Source organism: Tachyglossus aculeatus, chromosome 1 (genome assembly GCF_015852505.1).
Source record: "Tachyglossus aculeatus isolate mTacAcu1 chromosome 1, mTacAcu1.pri, whole genome shotgun sequence".
Lineage (NCBI taxonomy): Eukaryota > Metazoa > Chordata > Mammalia > Monotremata > Tachyglossidae > Tachyglossus > Tachyglossus aculeatus.
The window spans coordinates 29,901,004-29,923,237 of record NC_052066.1 but is presented as its reverse complement, the minus strand read 5'-3'; the positions used below and the strand labels follow the sequence as shown (position 1 = coordinate 29,923,237).

The 22,234-nt window shown below is 48.8% G+C and overlaps 1 protein-coding gene across 1 annotated transcript in view; it reads right to left on the bottom strand.

Moving 5' to 3' along the window:
- UBXN7 (UBX domain protein 7) overlaps positions 1-20,679 on the bottom strand; it is a 153,971-nt gene extending 133,292 nt beyond the window's left edge. The window contains exon 1 of the mRNA XM_038742286.1: positions 20,607-20,679. Coding sequence (XP_038598214.1) covers positions 20,607-20,679 — 73 coding nt within the window. The remainder of the gene's footprint in view (positions 1-20,606) is intronic.
- Between the last annotated feature and the right edge of the window lie 1,555 nt (positions 20,680-22,234).

The following is a 22,234-nucleotide window of genomic DNA, read 5'->3' as shown; positions in this document are numbered from 1 at the left end:
CTCACTGTGTGCAGAGCACTGTACTAAGCGCTTGGGAAGTACAAGTTGGCAACATATAGAGACGGTCCCTACCCAACAGTGGGCTCAGTCTACTCCTTCAGGCACCCGGTGCGGTGCTCTGCACAACTGACAGCTCCGTCCACACTGGTCCCCGGCGGCTTCCGATCGCGTCCCTGCCTTCCATCCCCCCTCTCTCCATCCCCCCCCGTCTTACCTCCTTCCCTTCCCCACAGCACCTGTATATATGTATATATGTTTGTACATATTTATTACTCTATTTATTTCTTTTACTTGTACATATCTGTTCTATTTATTTTATTTTGTTAGTATGTTTGGTTTTGTTCTCTGTCTCCCCCTTCTAGACTGTGAGCCCACTGTTGGGTAGGGACTGTCTCTATATGTTGCCAACTTGGACTTCCCAAGCGCTTAGTACAGTGCTCTGCACACAGTAAGCGCTCAATAAATACAATTGATTGATTGATAATTGATTGCCTTTGACCTCTCTCCCTTCCCAAACCCACACTTCACTCCGCTGCCAGGATCATCTTTCTAAAACGGCATTCCACACTCATCTCCCTGGTCAAAAAGTAGCGTGGCCTAAGTGGAAATCAATCACTCAGGAATATTTACTGAGCACTTACTGTGTGCAGAGTAGACTGTGAGCCCGCTGTTGGGCAGGAACCATCTCCATATGTTGCCAACTTGGACTTCCCAAGCGCTTAGTACAGTGCTCTGCACACAGGAAGCGCTCAATAAATACGATTGAACGCATGAATGCAGAGCACTGGACTAAGAGCCTGGGAGAGTCCAATTCAACAAAATTAGCACATTCCCGGCCCGAAACGAGTTTACGGTCTAGAGGAGGAGACAGACAATAATCTAAACAAGTACTTTATAATATCTAAAGAGCCCGGGTGCAGAACATTGGATTAAGATGTTGGGAGAGTACAATTCAACAAAATTAGCACATTCCCCCACCCGAAACGAGTTTCCAGTCTAGAGGAGGAGACAGACAATAATCTAAAGAAGTACTTTATGATCTCTAAAGAGCCCGGGTGCAGAGCACTTGACTAAGAGCTTGGGAGAGTACAATTCAACAAAATGAGCACATTCCCCGTCTAAAATGAGTTTACAGTCTAAAGGGAGAGACAGACAATAATCTAAACAAGTACTTTATAATATCTAAAGAGCCCGGGTGTAGAGCACTGGACTAAGAGCTGGGGAGAGTACAATGCAACAGAATTAGCACATTCCCCACCTAAAATGAGTTTACAGTCTAGAGGGAGAGACAGACAATAATCTAAGCAAGTATTTTATAATATCTAAAGAGCCCGGGTGCAGAGCACTGGACTAAGAGCTTGGGAGAGTCCAATTCAACAAAATTAGCACATTCCCTGCCCGAAACGAGTTTCCAGTCTAGAGGAGGAGACAGACAATAATCTAAACAAGTACTTTATAATATCTAAAGAGCCCGGGTGTACAGCACTGGACTAAGAGCTTGGGAGAGTACAATTCAACAAAATTAGCACATTCCCCGTCTAAAATGAGTTTACAGTCTAGAGGGAGAGACAGACAATAATCTAAACAAGTATTTTCTAAAGAGCCCGGGTGCAGAGCACTGGACTAAGAGCTTGGGAGAGTACAATTCAACAAAATTAGCACATTCCCCACCTGAAATGAGTTTACAGTCTACAGGGACAGACAATAATTTAAACAAGTACTTTATAATATCTAAAGAGCCTGGGTGCAGAGCACTGGACTAAGAGTTTGGGAGAGTACAATTCAACAAAATTAGCACATTCCCCGTCTAAAATGAGTTTACAGTCTAAAGGGAGAGACAGACAATAATCTAAACAAGTATTTTCTAAAGAGCCCGGGTGCAGAGCACTGGACTAAGAGTTTGGGAGAGTACAATTCAACAAAATTAGCACATTCCCCGTCTAAAATGAGTTTACAGTCTAAAGGGAGAGACAGACAATAATCTAAACAAGTATTTTCTAAAGAGCCCAGGTGCAGAGCACTGGACTAAGAGCTTGGGAGAGTACAATTCAACAAAATTAGCACATTCCCCACCTAAAATGAGTTTACAGTCTAGAGGGAGAGACAGACAATAATCTAAACAAGTATTTTCTAAAGAGCCCGGGTGCAGAGCACTGGACTAAGAGCTTGGGAGAGTCCAATTCAACAAAATTAGCACATTCCCTGCCTAAAATGAGTTTACAGTCTAGAGGGAGAGACAGACAATAATCTAAACAAGTACTTTATAATACCTAAAAAGCCCTGGTGCAGAGCACTGGACTAAGAGCTTGGGAGAGTACAATTCAACAAAATTAGCACATTCCCCACCTAAAACGAGTTTACAGTCTAGAGGAAGAGAGAGACAATAATCTAAACAAGTACTTTATAATATCTAAAGAGCCCGGGTGCAGAGCACTGGACTAAGAGTTTGGGAGAGTACAATTCAACAAAATTAGCACATTCCCCGTCTAAAATGAGTTTACAGTCTAAAGGGAGAGACAGACAATAATCTAAACAAGTACTTTCTAAAGAGCCCGGGTGCAGAGCACTGGACTAAGAGTTTGGGAGAGTACAATTCAACAAAATTAGCACATTCCCTGCCTAAAATGAGTTTACAGTCTAGAGGGAGAGACAGACAATAATCTAAACAAGTATTTTCTAAACAGCCCGGGTGCAGAGCACTGGACTAAGAGCTTGGGAGAGTACAATTCAACAAAATTAGCACATTCCCTGCCTAAAATGAGTTTACAGTCTAGAGGGAGAGACAGACAATAATTTAAACAAGTATTTTCTAAACAGCCCGGGTGCAGAGCACTGGACTAAGAGCTTGGGAGAGTCCAATTCAACAAAATTAGCACATTCCCTGCCTAAAATGAGTTTACAGTCTAGAGGGAGAGACAGACAATAATCTAAACAAGTACTTTATAATACCTAAAAAGCCCTGGTGCAGAGCACTGGACTAAGAGCTTGGGAGAGTACAATTCAACAAAATTAGCACATTCCCCACCTAAAACGAGTTTACAGTCTAGAGGAAGAGAGAGACAATAATCTAAACAAGTACTTTATAATATCTAAAGAGCCCGGGTGCAGAGCACTGGACTAAGAGTTTGGGAGAGTACAATTCAACAAAATTAGCACATTCCCCGTCTAAAATGAGTTTACAGTCTAAAGGGAGAGACAGACAATAATCTAAACAAGTATTTTCTAAAGAGCCCAGGTGCAGAGCACTGGACTAAGAGCTTGGGAGAGTACAATTCAACAAAATTAGCACATTCCCCATCTAAAACGAGTTTACAGTCTAGAGGGAGAGACAGACAATAATCTAAACAAGTATTTTATAATATCTAAAGAGCCCGGGTGCAGACCACTGGACTAAGAGCTTGGGAGAGTCCAATTCAACAAAATTAGCACATTCCCCGCCTAAAATGAGTTTACAGTCTAGAGGGGGAGACAGACAATAATCTAAACAAGTCCTTTATAATATCTAAAGAGCCCGGGGTTGGGAATTGGGAGGACTTGGAATCTAATTCCGGCTCCACCACTTGTCTACTGTGTGACCCTGGGGCAAGTCACTTCACCTCTGGGCCTCGGTTACCTCATCTGTAAAATGGAGATTAAATCCTCCTGCCTCTGACAAACAGTGAGCCCTGATTATGTTTTATAATAATGATGACATTTACTGAACGCTATGTGCACACAGTAAGCGCTCAATACGATTGAATGAATGAACTACGACTAATTGTGGCATTTGTGTTGACTACGTGCCAGACTCTCTCCTAAGCACTGGGGTAGATACAAGATCATCAGACCCCACATGGGGCTTACAGTACGTACAAATATATACATATTTATTACTCTATTTATTTTACTTGTACATATTTATTCTATTGATTTTATTTGTTCTGACGATTTGGACACCTGTCTCCATGTTTTGTTCTGTTGTCTGTCTCCCCCTTCCAGACTGTGAGCCCGCTGTTGGGTAGGGACTGTTTATATGTGACCAATTTGCACTTCCCAAGCGCTTAGTACAGTGCTCTGCACGCAGTAAGTGCTCATTAAATACGATTGAATGAATAAATGAATGAATAGCACTGTTCTAAGCACTGTTCATTCACTCAGTCGAATTTATTGCATGCTTACTGGGTACAGAGCACTGCACTAAGCGCTTGGGGAGAACAAGTTGGCAACATATAGAGACGGTCCCTACCCAACAGCGGGCTCACAGTCTAGAAGGGGGAGACAAGACAACAAAACAAAATATATTAACAAAATAAAATAAACAGAATAAATATGTACAAGTAAAATAAATAGAGTAATAAATATGTACAAACATTTATACATATATACAGGTGCTGTGGGGAGGGGAAGGAGGTAAGGCGGGGGGATGGGGAGGGGGAGGAGCGGGAGAGGGAGGTTATCCCACGGGGGGCTCACAGTCTTAATCCCCATTTTACAGATGAGGGAACCGAGGCCCAGAGAAGTGAAGAAGTGACTTGCCCAAAGTCACACAGCTGACAACTGGCAGAGTCGGGATTTGAACCCGTGACCTCTGACCCCAAAGCCCGGGCTCTTTCCACTGAGCCCCCTTTTAGACTGTGAGCCCACCGTTGGGTAGGGACCGTCTCTGAATGTTGCCAACTTGTACTTCCCAAGCGCTTAGTACAGTGCTCTGCACACAGTAAGCGCTCAATAAATGCAATTGATTGATTGATTGAGCCAAGCTGCTTCTCAAACCCAAACCCTTATCTAGAGAAGAAGCATGGAGTAGCACCTAGAACTCGGGCCTGGGACTCAAAGATCACGGGTTCTAATCCCGGCTCCGCCACTTGTCTGCTGTGGGACTTTGGGCAAGCCCCTTCACTTCTCTGGGCCTCAGGCATCTCATCTGTAAAATGGGGATTGAAATCTGAGCCCCATAAGGGACTGGGTCCAACTGGGCCCATAGTATTAAGTGCATACTATGTGTAAAGCACTGTTCTAAGCGCTGGGGAGATTAAAAGGTGATCGGGTTGTCCCACGGGGGGCTCACAGTCTTAATCCCCATTTTACAGATGAGGTAAATGAGGCATCATCATCAATCGTATTTATTGAGCGCTTACTATGTGCAGAGCACTGTACTAAGTGCTTGGGAAGTACAAAATGGCAACATATAGAGACAGTCCCTACCCAACAGTGGGCTCACAGTCTAAAGGCACAAAGAAGTTAGGTGACTCGCCCAAAGTCACACAGCTAAGTGGTGGACAAGTGCTTGGATTCACCCCAGTGCTTAGTACAGTGCCTGGCGCACAATAAGCGCTTAACAAATATTACAAATATTATTATCATTATTACCCCAGTGCTGACAAGAGTGCTTGACCCATAGTAAAGTGCTTAAATACCATGGGAATAAAAAATTCAAAATACCTCTAGACATTCTTCACCCTCATATAATAACAATAATAATGTGGGTATTTGTTAAGCGCTTACTATGTGCCAAGCACATAGATTGGAGCCTTACCTCCTTCCCCTCCCCACAGCACCTGCATATATGTATGTACATATTTATTACTCTATTTATTTTACTTGTACATATTTATTCTATTTATTTCATTTGGTTTATATGTTTTGTTTTGTTGTCTGTCTCCCCCTTCTAGTCTGTGAGCCCGCTGTTGGGTAGGGACTGCCTCTATATGTTGCCAACTTGTACTTCCCAAGCGCTTAGTACAGTGCTCTGCACACAGTAAGTGCTCAATAAATACGATCGAGTGAATGAATGAATGAATGAAGCACTGTTCTATGTGCTGGGGTAGAGAGACTGTGAGCCCACTGTTGGGTAGGGACTGTCCCTATATGTTGCCATCTTGTACTTCCCAAGCGCTTAGTACAGTGCTCTGCACACAGTAAGCGCTCAGTACATACGATTGAATGAATGAATGAATACATGGTCATCAGGTTTTCCCACATGGGGCTCACAGTCTTCATAGAGAAGCAGCGTGGCTCAGTGGAAAGAGCCCAGGCTTTGGAGTCAGAGGTCGTGGGTTCATATCCCGGCTCCACCAATTGCCAGCTGTGTGACTTTGGGCAAGTCACTTCACTTCTCTGGGCCTCAGTTCCCCCATCTGTAAAATGGGGATTAAAACTGTGAGCCCCCCGAGGGACAACCTGATCACCTTGTAACCTCCCCAGCGCTTAGAGCAGTGCTTTGCACGTAGTAAGCACTTAATAAATGCCATCATTATTATTATTATTCATAGAGAAGCAGCGTGGCTCAGTGGAAAGAGCCCGGGCTTTGGAGTCAGAGGTTGTGGGTTCAAATTCCAGCTCCACCAGCTGTGTGACTTTGGGCAAGCCACTTCACTTCTGTGGGCCTCAGTTCCCCCATCTGTAAAATGGGGATTAAAACTGTGAGCCCCCCGCGGGGCAACCTGATCACCTTGTAACCTCCCCAGCGCTTAGAACAGAGCTTTGCACATAGTAAGCGCTTAATAAATGCCATTATTATTATCCCCATTCTCCAGATGAGGGAACTGAGGCCCAGAGAAGTGAAGTGACTTCCCCAAGGTCACCCAGCTGACAAGTGGCGGAGCCGGGATTCGAACCCACGACCCTTGACTCCCAAGCCTAGGACCTTTCCACTGAGCCACGCTGCTTCTCCTATCAAAGTCCTGTCCGTTGTTTTTAAGGTACTCCATCCTCTCGCTCCCTCCTACTCACCCACCCTTGTCATTCCCGCTGGAACTCACCGTTTCTCCGGAGCTCCCCTTCTCCCTGGGCCTCGTTCCCATCCGCCCTGTCTCGCTGGTCGCTCGCCCTCCTGGAGCTCACTACAGCCACCTCCAATCTGCCAGGCCGGACCCACCCCGAGTTCGAAACCCTCTTGGAAAATAAAAACCACCCCTCGCCTCCTCTAGCAGGCCTTCCCATCATCGTTTTTCTCCTCCCCGAGTTCCATCTTCCCTCCGTCTATCTCAGCATTTTTGCACCCCACTGTTGGGTAGGGACTCCCCAAGAGCTTAGTACAGTGCTCTGCACACAGTAAGCGCTCAATAAATACGATTGATTGATTCTCGTACTCACTACCGGTTCCTGCGTTTTGATAAATAGCACTTTCCGTACTTGGCTATTTGAGCCCTTCCTCCCATTTGTAACTTTGTCTGTCAGCCCCCGCCTTAAAGGGAAGGCCCTTTTGGGGCAAGGACTGTGTCTTCTCCTACTCTTGGAGAAGCAGCGTGGCTCAGTGGAAAGAGCCCGGGCTTTGGAGTCGGAGGTCGTGGGTTCAAATCCCGGCTCCGCCACTTGTCAGCTGGGTGACTCTGGGCAAGTCACTTCACTTCTCTGGGCCTCAGTGCCCTCATCTGGAAAATGGGGATTAAGACTGTGAGCCCCCCGTGGGACAACCTGGTCACCATGTAACCTCCCCAGTGCTTAGAACAGAGCTTTGCACATAGTAAGCGCTTAACAAATGCCATCATTATTATTATTATTATTATTATTATTATTATTATTACTGGAGAAGCAGTGTGACTCAGTGGAAAGAGCCCAGGCTTTGGAGTCGGAGGTTGTGGGTTCAAATCCCGGCTCCGCCACTTGTCAGCTGGGTGACTTTGGGCAAGTCACTTCACTTCTCTGGGCCTCAGTGACCTCATCTGTCAAATGGGGATGAAGACTGTGAGCCCCCCCGTGGGACAACCTGAACACTTTGTAACCTCCCCAGCGCTTAGAACAGTGCTTTGCACATAGTACGTGCTTAATAAAGTGCTTACATTATTATCACTCTACTCTTGCAAGCACTGGGCAGAGTGTTCTGCCCACAGTAGATTGATTGATGTGGCTATGTAAGAGATGGCGTACTGACTGGGTATTCATTCAATCGTATTTATTGAGCGCTTACTGTGTGCAGAGCACCGGACTAAGCGCTTGGGAAGTCCAGGTTGGTGACATATAGAGACGGTCCCTACCCAACAATGGGCTCACAGTCTTGAAAGGGGAGAAGGACAACAAAACAAAACATGTGGACAGGTGCCAAGTCGTCAGAATAAACAGAATTAAAGCTAAATGCGCATCATTAACAAAATAGAATAGTAAATATGCACGAGGAAATTCAACAGAGTAATAAATCTGTACAAATCATCGATCGTATTTATTGAGTGCTTACTATGTGCAGAGCACTGTACTAAGCGCTTAATATACAAATATATTTGTATATTATATACAAATATTATTTGTATTATATATACAATACAATTATATACAAATATTGTATATTCGTATACACAAATATATATACAGGTGCTGTGGGGAGGGGAAGGAGGTAGGGCAGAGGGGGATGGGGAGGAGGAGAGGAAAAAGGGGGCTCAGTCTGGGAAGGCCTCCTGGGCAAGTCACTTCACTTCTCTGTGCCTCAGTTACCTCATCCGTAAAATGGGGATGAAGACTGTGAGCCCCCCTTGTAACAAATATATATACAGGTGCTGTGGGGAGGGGAAGGAGGTAGGGCAGAGGGGGATGGGGCGGAGGAGAGGACAAAGGGGGCTCAGTCTGGGAAGGCCTCCTGGGCAAGTCACTTCACTTCTCTGCACCTCAGTTACCTCATCCGTAAAATGGGGATGAAGACTGCGAGCCCCCCTTGTAACCTCCCCAGCGCTTAGAATAGTGCTTGACCCATAGTACATCAGGCAGAAACTCCTCACCCTCGGCTTCAAGCCTCAGTAGGGCTCTGAAGGGAGGAAGAGAGCTGCCCCAGGGAAGTAGTGTTCTTAATCCTTTGGGGATTAGTCCAGTGCTCTGCACACAGTAAGCGCTCAATAAATACGATTGATTGATTTGGGGAAGCCACATCCACAAACATCCGTTTCCGCAGAAGACTCAGGATCTTTCCTTGTCAGATAAGAGGGGGAAAAAAAAAATTCTCCTTCGCCACTCTCTGGCTGGAAAAATTCAGCTGATGGGAAAACCTTTCCAAAAGCGGGTCCCACGTGAGCTGGGGAAACCGGCTGCCGGGGCCAACTGCCTGACGATTTACAAGCCGAGCTAGAAAGCCGTTTTCTTCGACACCAATTTCCGACTTCTTTGAAAGGAGAACTGAGAGCATTTTACCAGCCCGGCCTGAAAAGCCGTTTCTAGAAGTTCTGTTTTGACTCCCCAAATCCAGATGTCAGGCAGAAAAACGGGCGGTGGGGACGGGTACATCAAAAGACCTGTTGGCCGCCTGGTGAAATGAACCTTTTCTACAATTACCCTCACACCATCCTACCCGCACACACCTGCCACCTTCAAAGCTGGTGGTAGAGAAGCAGCGTGGCTCAGTGGAAAGAGCCCGGGCTTTGGAGTCGGAGGTCATGGGTTCAAATCCCGACTCCGCCGCTTGTCAGCTGTGTGACTTTGGGCAAGTCGCTTCACTTCTCTGGGCCTCGGCTACCTCACCTGGAAAATGGGGATGAAGACTCTGAGCCCCCCTTGTAACCTCCCCAGCGCTTAAAACAGTGCTTGACACATAGTAAGTGCTTCATAAATGCCATCATCATTATTATTATTACAACAAACACCCAGTGCTTAGAACAGTGCTTGACACATAGTAAGTGCTCAATAAATGCCATCGTCATTATTATTATTACAACAAACACCCAGCGCTTAGGCTAGTGCTTGACACATAGTAAGTGCTTAATAAATGCCATCATCATTATTATTATTACAACAAACACCCAGGTTACAGCAGTTTAATTGTTGGCAAACCAAAAGCCCCAACTAATAATAGTAATAATGATGATGGCATTTGCTAAGTGCTTACTATGTGCCAAGCACTGTTCTAAGTGCTCGGGGAGATACAAGGTGATCAAGTTGTCCCCCGTGGGGCTCACAGTCCTAATCCCCATTTTACAGATGAGGTCACTGGGGCTCAGAGAAGTGAAGTGACTTGCCCAAAGTCACACAGCTGACAACCTGCGGAGCTGGGATTTGAACCCATGACCTCTGACTCCAAGGCCCGGGCTCTTTCCACTGAGCCACGCTGCTTCCCTACATGAGATCCCTCCTTCCTCTCCCCCTCATCCCCCCCAAACCCCCCGCCTTACCTCCTTCCCTTCCCAACAGCACCTGTATATATGTATGTATGTTTGTACGTATTTATTACTCTATTTATTTTACTTGTACATATTTATTCTATTTATTTTATTTGGTTTATAAGTTTTGTTGTCTGTCTCCCCCTTCTAGACTGTGAGCCTGCTGTTGGGTAGGGACCGTCTCTATATATTGCCAACTTGTACTTCCCAAGTGCTTAGTACAGTGCTCTGCACACAGTAAGTGCTCAATAAATACGAATGAATGAATGAGATGTGATAATCTTGCATCTACCCCAGAGCTTAGTACAGTGCTCAGCACAGGGTAAGGGCTTAGCAAATACCACAATTATTCATTCAGTCATTCATTCAATCGTATTTCTTGAGCGCTTACTGTGTGCAGAGCACTGTACTAAGCGCTTGGAAAGTCCAAGTTGGCAACATCTAGAGACGGTCCCTACCCAACAGCGGGCTCACAGTCTAGAAGGGGGAGACAGACAACAAAACAAAACATATTAACAGAATAAAATAAATAGAATAAATATGTACAAATAAAATAGAGTAATACATATATACAGGTGCTGTGGGGAGGGGAAGGAGGTAAGGCAGGGGGGATGGGGAGTTATTAAGGTATGTGAAAAACAAGGACTGAGTGTGTTCATCATCATCATCAATCGTATTTACTGAGCGCTTACTGTGTGCAGAGCACTGTACTAAGCGCTTGGGAAGTACAAATTGGCAACACATAGAGACAGTCCCTACCCAACAGTGGGCTCACAGTCTAAAAATTTGTTTTACCACTTCACCTCCCAGAGGCAATAAATATCCCAACAGGTTTTAATTTTTGGGAAAAAAAAAGAATCTCAACCACCTTAAAGGCAAACAGCACTGCTTTCCCTTACGTGGACTTTCGACCTTTGATGGCAGGAATTTGTTTGGCTTGTTTTAAGCCCACGAGAGCGATGGGGAGTGTGGATTAGGTGAGAGAGGTCTGAAGTAGGAGTCGTCTTTAAAAAAAAAAAAGACTCATTTTACCTTTCATTTGTTCTTCTAGACTGTGAGCCCACTGTTGGGTAGGGACCGTCTCTATATGTTGCCAACCTGGACTTCCCAAGTGCTTAGTACAGTGCTCTGCACACAGCAAGCGCTCAATAAATACGATTGAATTGAATTGGTTTCAGTTAGTTCTCTTGGAAAATGATTTTACTAACAGCTACTTTTCAGGATACCGTGGAGATTAATGAGAATTTTGGCAGAACATTTATATGTATATATGTTTGTACGTATTCATTACTCTATTTTACTTGTACATATTCTATTTATTTTATTTTGTTAATATGCTTTGTTTTGTTCTGTCTCCCCCTTCTAGACAATGAGCCCGCTGTTGGGTAGGGACATTTAGAGTGCCTAGAAGAAATCAGCTTGTATTTATTCAGCAGCTACAATTACAATTACAATTCTCTTAACTAATTAGTTAAGAGAAGCAGCTTGGGTTAGTCAAAAAGAGCACAGGCCCGCGAGTCGGAGGATCTGAATTCTAATCCTGACGTGGCCACCTACTCATTCATTCGTTCAATTGTATTTATTGCGCGCTTGCTGTGTGCAGAGCGCTGTACTAAGCGCTTGGGAAGTACAAGTTGGCAACAGAGGGAGACGGTCCTACCCAACAGCGGGCTCACTGTCTAGAAGGGGGACAGAGAACAAAACATATTAACAAAATAAAATAAATAGAATATGTACAAGTAAAATAGAGTAATGAATACGTACAAACATATATACATGTTTGTACGTATTTATTACTCTATCTATTTACAAATAAATAAATAAATAAATGCGTGTGTGCCGTGTGACTATGGGTAAGTCATGTAGCTTCTCGGTGCCTCTGTTTCCTCATCTGTCAAATGGGGATTTGATACTTGTTCTCCCTCCTACTTGGACCGTGAGCCCCGCATGGGCCAGGGACGGTGTCTGATCTGATGATCCTGTCTCTACGCAGGCGCTCAGTACAGTACCTGCCACACAGTAAGCCCTTCATACAATTATCATCTACATTAAAAAGACCTCTAAAAAGTTCGGTTGAAGAGGGAATGGGTTAACAATGGATTCAATCGTATTTATTGAGCGCTTACTGTGTGCAGAGCACTGTACTAAGCGCTTGGGAAGTCCAAGTTGGCAACATCTAGAGACGGTCCATACCCAACCGCGAGTTCACAGTCTAGAAGGGGGAGACGGACAACAAAATAATAATAATAATAATTATGGCATTTGTTAAGCGCTTACTATGTGCAAAGCACTGTTCTAAGCGCTGGGGGGATACAAGGTAATCAAGTTGTCCCACGTGGGGCTCACAGTCAACCCCCATTTTACAGATGAGGGAACTGAGGCTCAGAGAAGTGAGGTGACTTGCCCAAGGTCACACAGCAGATATGTGGCAGAGTCGGGACTCGAACCCATGGCCTCTGACTTCAGAGCCCGGGCTCTTCCCACTGAGCCACGCTGCTTCTAAATAAAATAAATGGAATAAATATGTACAAGTAAAATAAATAAAATTTATCTAATCTGACCAACTGATTCTGAATACTGCCAGTACAAGCCCAGACAACCAGTTGTTGCTTAAAAAAGATCTCGTACTTCCCTGCCTTCACGAAAACGGCTATCAGGGCATTTTGAAGAACCCGTGGGCAGGAAATGTGTCTACCGACTCTGCTGCACCGTACTTTCCCGAGGGCTGGGAACAGGTACTCGGCGCCGAAAAAGCGCTCACTAAATACCACCGCTTGATTCATTTTCAGAAAGGGGGATTTTGGCGAAGCCGTAGTGAAAGAGAAAAAGAATACATCCCTTCTAGGCCCATTTTTATTTTGCCAACTCTACTCTTCTCAACTTTATCAGGCAGTCCAAAAATCGAACCCAACTTTTCCCGAGTCCAGTTTCACTGATGCTGGGGCCCGAGGATGGGCAGAAAAAGTGACTTGACGTCCCTTTTTTAAAAAAATACTACTTCCTCCGTGCCAGGCACTGTACTGAGCGCTGGGATACACGCATATTAATCAGGTTGGACATAGTCCCGATTCTTTCATTCAATCGTATTTACTGAGTGCTTACTGTGTGCAGAGCACTGTACTAAGCGCTTGGGAAGTACAAGTTGGCAACGTATAGAGACGGTCCCTATCCAACAGCGGGCTCACAAATAACTGAATGTACAATTCACATACACACACATACTTTTAGACTGTGAGCCCACTGTTGGGTAGGGACTGTCTCTATATGTTGCCAATTTGTACTTCCCAAGCGCTTGGTACAGTGCTCTGCACATAGTAAGTGCTCAATAAATACGATTGATGATGATGATGATACAGAAGTGCCGAGGATGGGTACAAATAAAGTGGGACATCCAAGTGGAGCCGTCTGTGTATAAAGCGTTCTACAAGTCCTTGGGGAAGTATGAAACAGGAGAGTTTGCATCATCTTATACTCTGGTCTCCCCAAGACACATCCTATGGAAAAAAGCCTGAAGTGCTGTACGAGTCCGAGATGTCATCAGAGCTCAAATGGAAAGATCAGGACCGTTTTCCTGGTTTCCACTTCCGGGTGGAATATGAATTAGAAAAGTTCCAAATCCCGATCCCGCACAGAGCTCGGCCTTAATCCCCATTTTGCAAATGAGGGAACTGAGGCCCGGAGAAGTGAAGTGACAAGCCCAAGGTCACACGGCGGACAAGTGGCAGGGCTGGGATTGGAACCCGGGTCCTTCTGACTCTCGGGCTTGTGCTCTATCCACTAAGCCATGCTGAAAGCGAACATCCTTAGAAGCGAGCTCATTCGGCACAGTCTTTAAAACTCCAAACGTCTACAGAGTGGAAGGTAATTTTCTGCACGGCAAAGTCCATTTCAGGGAAGCAGCGTGGCTCATTCATTCATTCATTCATTCATTCATTCAAGCGTATTGAGGGCTTGCTGTGTGCAGAGCACTGTACTAAGCGCTTGGCACAGTCCTTAAAACTCCAAACATCTACAGAATGGAAAGTAATTTTCTGCACGGCAAAGTCCATTTCAGGGAAACAGCGTGGCTCATTCGTTCATTCAACCGTATTGAGGGCTTACTGCGTGCAGAGCACTGTACTAAGCGCGTGGCACAGTCTTTAAAACTCCAAACGTCTACAGAGTGGAAAGTAATTTTCTGCACAGCAAAGTCCACTTCAGGAAAGCAGCGAGGCTCATTCATTCATTCAACCGTATTGAGGGCTTACTGTGTGCAGAGCACTGTACTAAGCGCTTGGCACAGTCTTTAAAACTCCAAATGTCTAGTGTGGAAAGTAATTTTCTGCACGGCAAAGTCCATTTCAGGGAAGCAGCGTGGCTCATTCATTCATTCATTCAATCAATCGTATTGAGGGCTTACTGTGTGCAGAGCGCTGTACTAAGCGCTTGGCACAGTCTTTAAAACTCCAAACGTCTAGTGTGGAAAGTAATTTTCTGCACGGCAAAGTCCATTTCAGGGAAGCAGCGTGGCTCATTCATTCATTCATTCAATCAATCGTATTGAGGGCTTACTGTGTGCAGAGCGCTGTACTAAGCGCTTGGCACAGTCTTTAAAACTCCAAACGTCTACAGAGTGGAAAGTAATTTTCTGCACGGCAAAGTCCATTTCAGGGAAACAGCGTGGCTCATTCATTCATTCATTCAATCGTATTGAGGGCTTACTGTGTGCAGAGCACTGTACTAAGCGCTTGGCACAGTCCTTAAAACTCCAAACGTCTACAGAGTGGAAGGTAATTTTCTGCACGGCAAAGTCCATTTCAGGGAAGCAGCGTGGCTCATTCATTCATTCATTCAATCGTATTGAGGGCTTACTGTGTGCAGAGCACTGTACTAAGCGCTTGGCACAGTCTTTAAAACTCCAAACGTCTAGTGTGGAAAGTAATTTTCTGCACGGCAAAGTCCATTTCAGGGAAGCAGCGTGGCTCATTCATTCATTCATTCAATCGTATTGAGGGCTTACTGTGTGCAGAGCACTGTACTAAGCGCTTGGCACAGTCTTTAAAACTCCAAACGTCTACAGAGTGGAAAGTAATTTTCTGCACAGCAAAGTCCATTTCAGGGAAACAGCGTGGCTCATTCATTCATTCATTCAATCGTATTGAGGGCTTACTGTGTGCAGAGCACTGTACTAAGCGCTTGGCACAGTCCTTAAAACTCCAAACGTCTACAGAGTGGAAGGTAATTTTCTGCACGGCAAAGTCCATTTCAGGGAAGCAGCGTGGCTCATTCATTCATTCATTCATTCATTCATTCAAGCGTATTGAGGGCTTGTTGTGTGCAGAGCACTGTACTAAGCGCTTGGCACAGTCTTTAAAACTCCAAACGTCTACAGAGTGGAAAGTAATTTTCTGCACGGCAAAGTCCACTTCAGGAAAGCAGCGTGGCTCATTCGTTCATTCAATCGTATTGAGGGCTTACTGTGTGCAGAGCACTGTACTAAGCGCTTGGCATAGTCTTTAAAACTCCAAACGTCTACAGAGTGGAAAGTAATTTTCTGCACGGCAAAGTCCATTTCAGGGAAACAGCGTGGCTCATTCATTCATTCATTCAATCGTATTGAGGGCTTACTGTGTGCAGAGCACTGTACTAAGCGCTTGGCACAGTCTTTAAAACTCCAAACATCTACAGAGTGGAAGGTAATTTTCTGCACGGCAAAGTCCATTTCAGGGAAGCAGCGTGGCTCATTCGTTCATTCAATCGCATTGAGGGCTTACTGTGTGCAGAGCACTGTACTAAGCGCTTGTAGTCTCAGTGGAAAGAGCCCAGGCTTTGGAGTCAGAGGTCACGGGCTCAAATCCCGGCTCCGCCAACCGTCAGCTGTGTGACTCTGGGCAAGTCACTTCACTTCTCTGGGCCTCAGTTACCTCCTCTGTAAAAGGGGGGATGAAGACTGTGAGCCCCACGTGGGACAACCTGATCACCTTGTATCCCCCCCAGTGCTTAGAGCTGTGCTTTGCACATAGTAAGCGCTTAACAAATACTTGGACTGCCCAAGCGCTTAGTACAGTGCTCTGCACACAGTAAGCGCTCAATAAATACGATTGATTGATTGAATGAATGAATAGAACTATTAATTTTGGAAGTTCCCTGATTCACCCTGCCCCCCGTTAGTTCTTTCTGAAGCCGTGATTGATGGGGAGGTATTTCTCTTCAGGCTCCCCTCTCCCAGGATCCTATTTTTAATTGAATTTTATAAAAGTATTTGTTAAGCGTTTACTATGTGCCAGGCACTGCACTGAGCGGTGGGGTAAATACAAAGTCATCAGGTTGGGACACTGTCCGTGTCTCACGTGGGGCCCCCCGGTCTTACATGAGCCTGTTGTTGGGTCGGAACCGTCTCTATCTGTTGCCGATTCGTACTGCCCAAGCGCTTAGTACAGTGCTCTGCACACAGTAAGCGCTCAATAAATACGACTGAATGAACAAATACCATCATCATCATCGTTTCAGGAAGCTCCATATTTTCAGTGATGCCTTGGCGCCTAACCCCCTCCCCAAAATGGGGAAAAACAAGACCCCCAAAGACCACACAAGAAAACGATGAATGACAGTCGGGCCCATGGAGTCTCTTATTCTCTCCTCTTTCATTCATTCATTCATTCAAGCGCTTAGTACAGTGCTCTGCACATAGTCAGCGCTCAATAAATACGATTGATGATTCAATCGTATTTATTGAGCGCTTACTGTGCCTCTGCCTTTCCACTGAAACTCCGAAACGGTGAATGACACTCGCGCCCCTGGAGTCTCTTATTCTCCCCCTTCACACTGAAACTCCATCATTTGCTCCGCCGTCTCATCACCAAGCCAAGGGCCCAATGTCCCGGGGGGCTCCGGGCCTGGACCGGGAGGGAGGTGTGAAGGTGGGGGGCGGCCGTGTATGAATCAATCAATTAATCGGATTTATTGAGCGCTTACTGTGTGCACAGCACTGTACTAAGCGCTTTGGGAAGTCCAAGTTGGCAACATATAGAGACAGTCCCTACCCAACAGTGGGCTCACAGTCTAAAAGACGACTCTATGAAGAGGTGGGTAGGGGGGTGCATGGAGGTGGAGGGTGTTTTGGGGGGCGGTGTGCGTGGTTGTGGATGGGTGTGTGTGTGTAGAGGGTGTGTTTGTGTGTGTGTAGGTGAGGGGGCTTGGGAGGGGTGGATGGGGGACGGTGGGTACACTTGAGGCCTGTCTACTGGTTTTGTTGTCTGCCTCCCCCTTCTAGACTGTGAGCCCGCTGTTGGGTAGGGACCGTCAGCTTGGACTTCCCGAGCGCTTAGTCCAGTGCTCTGCACCCAGTAAGCGCTCAATAAATACGATTGAATGAATGAATCGACTGGTTTTGTTGTCTGTCTCCCCCTTCTAGACTGTGAGCCCGCTGTGGGCGGAGACTGTCTCCATCTATTGCCCGACTGTACTTCCCAAGCGCTCAGTCCAGTGCTCTGCACACAGTAAGTGCTCAATGAATACGACTGAATGAATGAATGAATGTGTGTGGCTATGGGGGGGGCAGTGTTTAGGGGTGGGGGGCGGTGAGTGTGTGTGGAGGTGTGTGGGGGACTGTATGTATGTATATATGTTTGTACGTATTTATTACTCTATTTATTTATTTATTTTACTTGTACATATCTATTCTATTTATTTTATTTTGTTAATATGTTTGGTTTTGTTCTCTGTCTCCCCCTTCTAGACTGTGAGCCCACTGTTGGGTAGGGACCGTCTCTATAGGTTGCCAACTTGGGACTTCCCAAGCGCTTAGTCCAGTGCTCTGCACACAGTAAGCGCTCAATAAATACGATTGATTGATTGGAGGGGAGTGGGGGGATGGGGGTGTGTAGGGTGAGGGGGGGATGGGGGTGACTGAGCCCCCTCTTTCCTCTCCCCATCCCCCCCACCCTACCTCCTTCCCCTCCCCACAGCACCTGTATATATGTTTGTACAGATTTATTACTCTATTTTTCTTCATCATCATCAATCGCATTTATTGAGGGCTCGCTGTGTGCAGAGCACTGTACTAAGCACTCGGGAAGTACAAGTTGGCAACATATAGAGACAGTCCCTACCCAACAGTGGGCTCACAGTCTAAAAGGGGGAGACAGAGACCAAAACCAAACATACTAACAAAATAAAATAGAATAGATATGTACAAGTAAAATAAATAAATAAATAGAGTAATAAATATGTACAAACATATATACATATATACAGGTGCTGTGGGGAAGGGAAGGAGGTAAGATGGGGGGATGGAGAGGGGGACAAGGGGGAAAGGAAGGAAGGGGCTCAGTCTGGGAAGGCCTCCTGGAGTAGTTGTACATGTACATTACATGTTTTGTACATGTTTACTATTCTGCTTATTTCATTTTGTTACTATGTTTTGTTTTGTTGTCTGTCTCCCTCTGGGCCTCAGTTCCCTCACCTGGAAAATGGGGATGAAGACTGTGAGCCCCCACCCCCACCCCCCGTGGGACCGCCTGATCATCTTGTAACCTCCCCAGTGCTTAGAACAGTGCTTGGCAACAAGCGCTTAATAAATGCCATCATTATCATTATTATTATTATTATTAGGGGGACGGGGGGCAGTGTGGGGGGGATGGGGGTGTGAGGGGATGTGGGGGGGGGAGGGGTGTGTGTAGGGAGAAGGTGTGTGGAGAAGCAGTGTGACTCAGTGGAAAGCGCCCGGGCTTTGGAGTCAGAGGTCGTGGGTTCGAATCCCAGCTCCGCCACTTGTCAGCTGGGTGACTTTGGGCAAGTCACTTCACTTCTCTGTGCCTCAGTGACCTCATCTGGAAAATGGGGATGAAGACCGTGAGCCCCCCTGTGGGACCACCTGATCACCTTATAACCTCCCCAGTGCTTAGAACGGTGCTTGGCACATAGTAAGTGCTTAATAAATGCTATTATTATTAATAGGGGGACGGGGGGCAGTGGGTGGGGGGATGTGGGGGGGGATGTGAAGGGGGGATGGAGGGGTGTGAGGGGATGTGAGAAGCAGCATGGCTCAGTGGAAAGAGCCTGGGCTTTGGAGTCAGAAGTCATGAGTTCAAATCCCGGCTCCGCCAGTTGTCAGCTGGGTGACTTTGGGCAAGTTCCTTGACTTCTCTGTGCCTCAGTGACCTCATCTGTAAAATGGGGATTAAGACTGTGAGCCCCTGTGTGGGACAACCTGATCACCTTGTAACTTCCCCAGAACTTAGAACAGTGCTTCGCACATAGTAAGTGCTTAATAAATATCATTATTATTATTATTACTCTGTAAGGGGGGGGGTGAGGGGGTGAGGGGATGTGAGGTGGGGGGGATGGGTGGGGGGACTGTGGGGGGGTGAGGGGGAATGAGGGGGTGTGAGGGGAATGGGGGGTGTGGAGGTGTGTGAGGGGGGATGGGGGATTGGGGGGGATGTGAGGGAGGATGAGGAGGGGTGAAGGGGATGGGGGTGAGAGGGGGATGAGGGGAAGTGAGGAGGAAATGTGGGGGGATGTGAGGGGGGATGAGGAGGTGAGGGGATGTGAGGGGAGAGTGGGGGGCATGTGGGGGGATGTGGGGGGGATGATGGGATGTGAGGGGGGAATGGCGGGCATGTGAGGGGGTGAGGATGTGAGGGGGGATGTGAGGGGGAAATGGGGGGATGTGAGGGGGGATGAGGAGGTGAGGGGATGTGAGGGGGGATGGGGGGCATGTGGGGGGGGGAATGGGGGTGTGTGAGGGAGAATGAGGAGGTGAGGGGATGTGAGGGGAGAGTGGGGGGCATGTGGGGGGATGAGGAGGTGAGGGGATGTGAGGGGGGAATGGGGGGCATGTGAGGGGATGAGGATGTGAGGGGGGATGGGGCGTGTGGGGGGATGTGAGGAGAAAATGGGGGGCATGTGAGGGGGTGAGGATGTGAGGGGGGATGGGGGATGTGGGGGGGATGTGAGGGGGGAATGGGGGGCATGTCAGGGGGGAATGGGGGGATGTGAGGGAGAATGAGAAGGTGAGGGGATGTGAGGGGAGAGTGGGGGGCATGTGGGGGGATATGGGGGGGATGTGAGGGGGAAATGGGGGGATGTGAGGGGGATTTGAGGGGGGATGGGCGGATGTGAGGGAGGATGAGGAGGTGGGGGGATGTGAGGAGAAAATGGGGGGCATGTGAGGGGGGAATGGGGGATGTGGGGGGATGTGAGGGGGGATGGGGGATGTGAGGGAGGATGAGGTGGGGGGGATGGGGGGCATGTGGGGGGGGATGTGAGGGGAGATGGGGGATGTGAGAGGAGGATGGGGGGTCGTGAGGGGGGAATGGGGGGCGGTGAAGGGGATGGGGGGCAGTGTGGGGGGGATGGGGGCAGTGTGAGGGGGGATGGGGGGGCAGTGTGAGGGGGGATGGGGGGCAGTGTGAGGCGTTTCCCCCCGTCCCCCCCATGTGGGCGTGCCTTAGCCAAGCCCCGAGCTGAGCGCCGCCCGCCCGCCCGCCCGGCCGGCCGGCCCCCCATCCCCCATTCCCCCCCATCCCCCGCCGATGGCGGCGTTCCGGCCGGAGGCGCCCGCCTCACCCGTGATGGCGGTGAACTGCTCGATTAACCCCTTCAGCGCCGAGGAGGCCGCCGAGCCCCCGGGCGCCGCCATCTTGCCGCCGCCGCCGCCGCCGCCGAACAACAAGCCCCGGCCCCCCCCACTCCCCCGCCCGGCCTCCCCTCCCCGAGACCCCCCTCTGCGCAGGCGCCGCACGCCCACTACACACTGCGCAGCCGCCAACCTGACCCCCTCACGCCCCGCCCCGCCATCGGCGCAGGCACCGCCCCCGACGACCCACTGCGCAGCCGCCAACCTGCCGCCCCGCCCCGCCCCTCAGCCCCATCTGCGCAGGCGCGACCACCGCTCCCCTCCGTTCCCCCGCGGACGGACTGCGCAGCCGTGAACCTGCCCGGCTTCCTCCTAGCCCCGCCCCTCAGTCCCAGCTGCGCAGGCGCGAATACACCCCTCCGTTCCCCCTTCTCCCCGCCCCCATCTGCGCAGGCACCGCCCCCCGACGACCCACTGCGCACGCGCCGCCGCCTCCCCGCCCCCTGCGCTCCCCGCCCCGCCCCGCCCCGTGGGCGGACTGCGCAGCCGCCAACCCGCGCCCCTGCCTCCCCGTAGCCCCATCTGCGCAGGCGCGGCCGCAGCCCCTCCCTTCTCTGCTCCCCCGCGGACGGACTGCGCAGACGTGAACCGGCCCGCCTTCCTCCTAGCCCCGCCCGCCCCATCAGCGCAGGCGCGAGCATCGGTCCCCAGCCTTCGGACGTACTGCGCAGCCGCGAACCTGCCCCCTTCCGCCCCACAGCCCCACCTGCGCAGGCGCAACGACCGCCCCCTTCGCTCCACCGTCTCCCCGCCCCTTAGACGTAATGCGAATTCGTGAACCCGCCCCTCCTTTCATCCTGATCTGCGCAGGCGCAACGAACATTCCCCCCCCACACACACACCTCGGCCGGACTGCGCAGTCGCGAACCTGCCCCCCCTTCCTCCCTGCCCCGTGGCCCCATCTGCGCAGGCGCGGCCACCGCCCCCTTCATCCCTCCTCCTTCCCGCTCGGACTGCGCAGTCGCGAACTGCCCCCTTTTCCCCTTAGCCCGTTCTGCGCAGGCGCGACCTCCGCTCCTCGCCCGAACTGCGCAGTCGCGAACCTGGCCCCTCCCTTTCATTCATTCATTCATTCATTCAATCGTATTTATTGAGCGCTTACTGTGTGCAGAGCACTGGACTAAGCGCTTGGGAAGTACAAGTCGGCAGCACCTAGAGACAGTCCCTACCCAACAGTGGGCTCACAGTCTAGAAGGGGGAGACAGACAACAAAACATATTAACCAAATAAAATAAATAGAATAAATATGTACAAATAAAATAAAGTAATAAATATGTACAAACATATATACAGGTGCTGTGAGGAGGGGAAGGAGCTAAGGCCCCTCGGTCCTCCTCCCGCTCCGCGGCCGGACTGTGCAGTCGCGAACTTGCCCCCAACCCCTTCCCGCAGCACGATCTGCGCAGGCGCAACGACCGCCGCCCCCCTCGGCCGGACTGCGCAGTCGCGAACCTGCCCCCCCTTCCTCCCGGCCCCATCTACGCAGGCGCGGCCACCGCCCCCTTCGTTCCTGCTCCTCCCCGGTCGGACTGCGCAGTCGCGAACCTGCCCCCTCCTC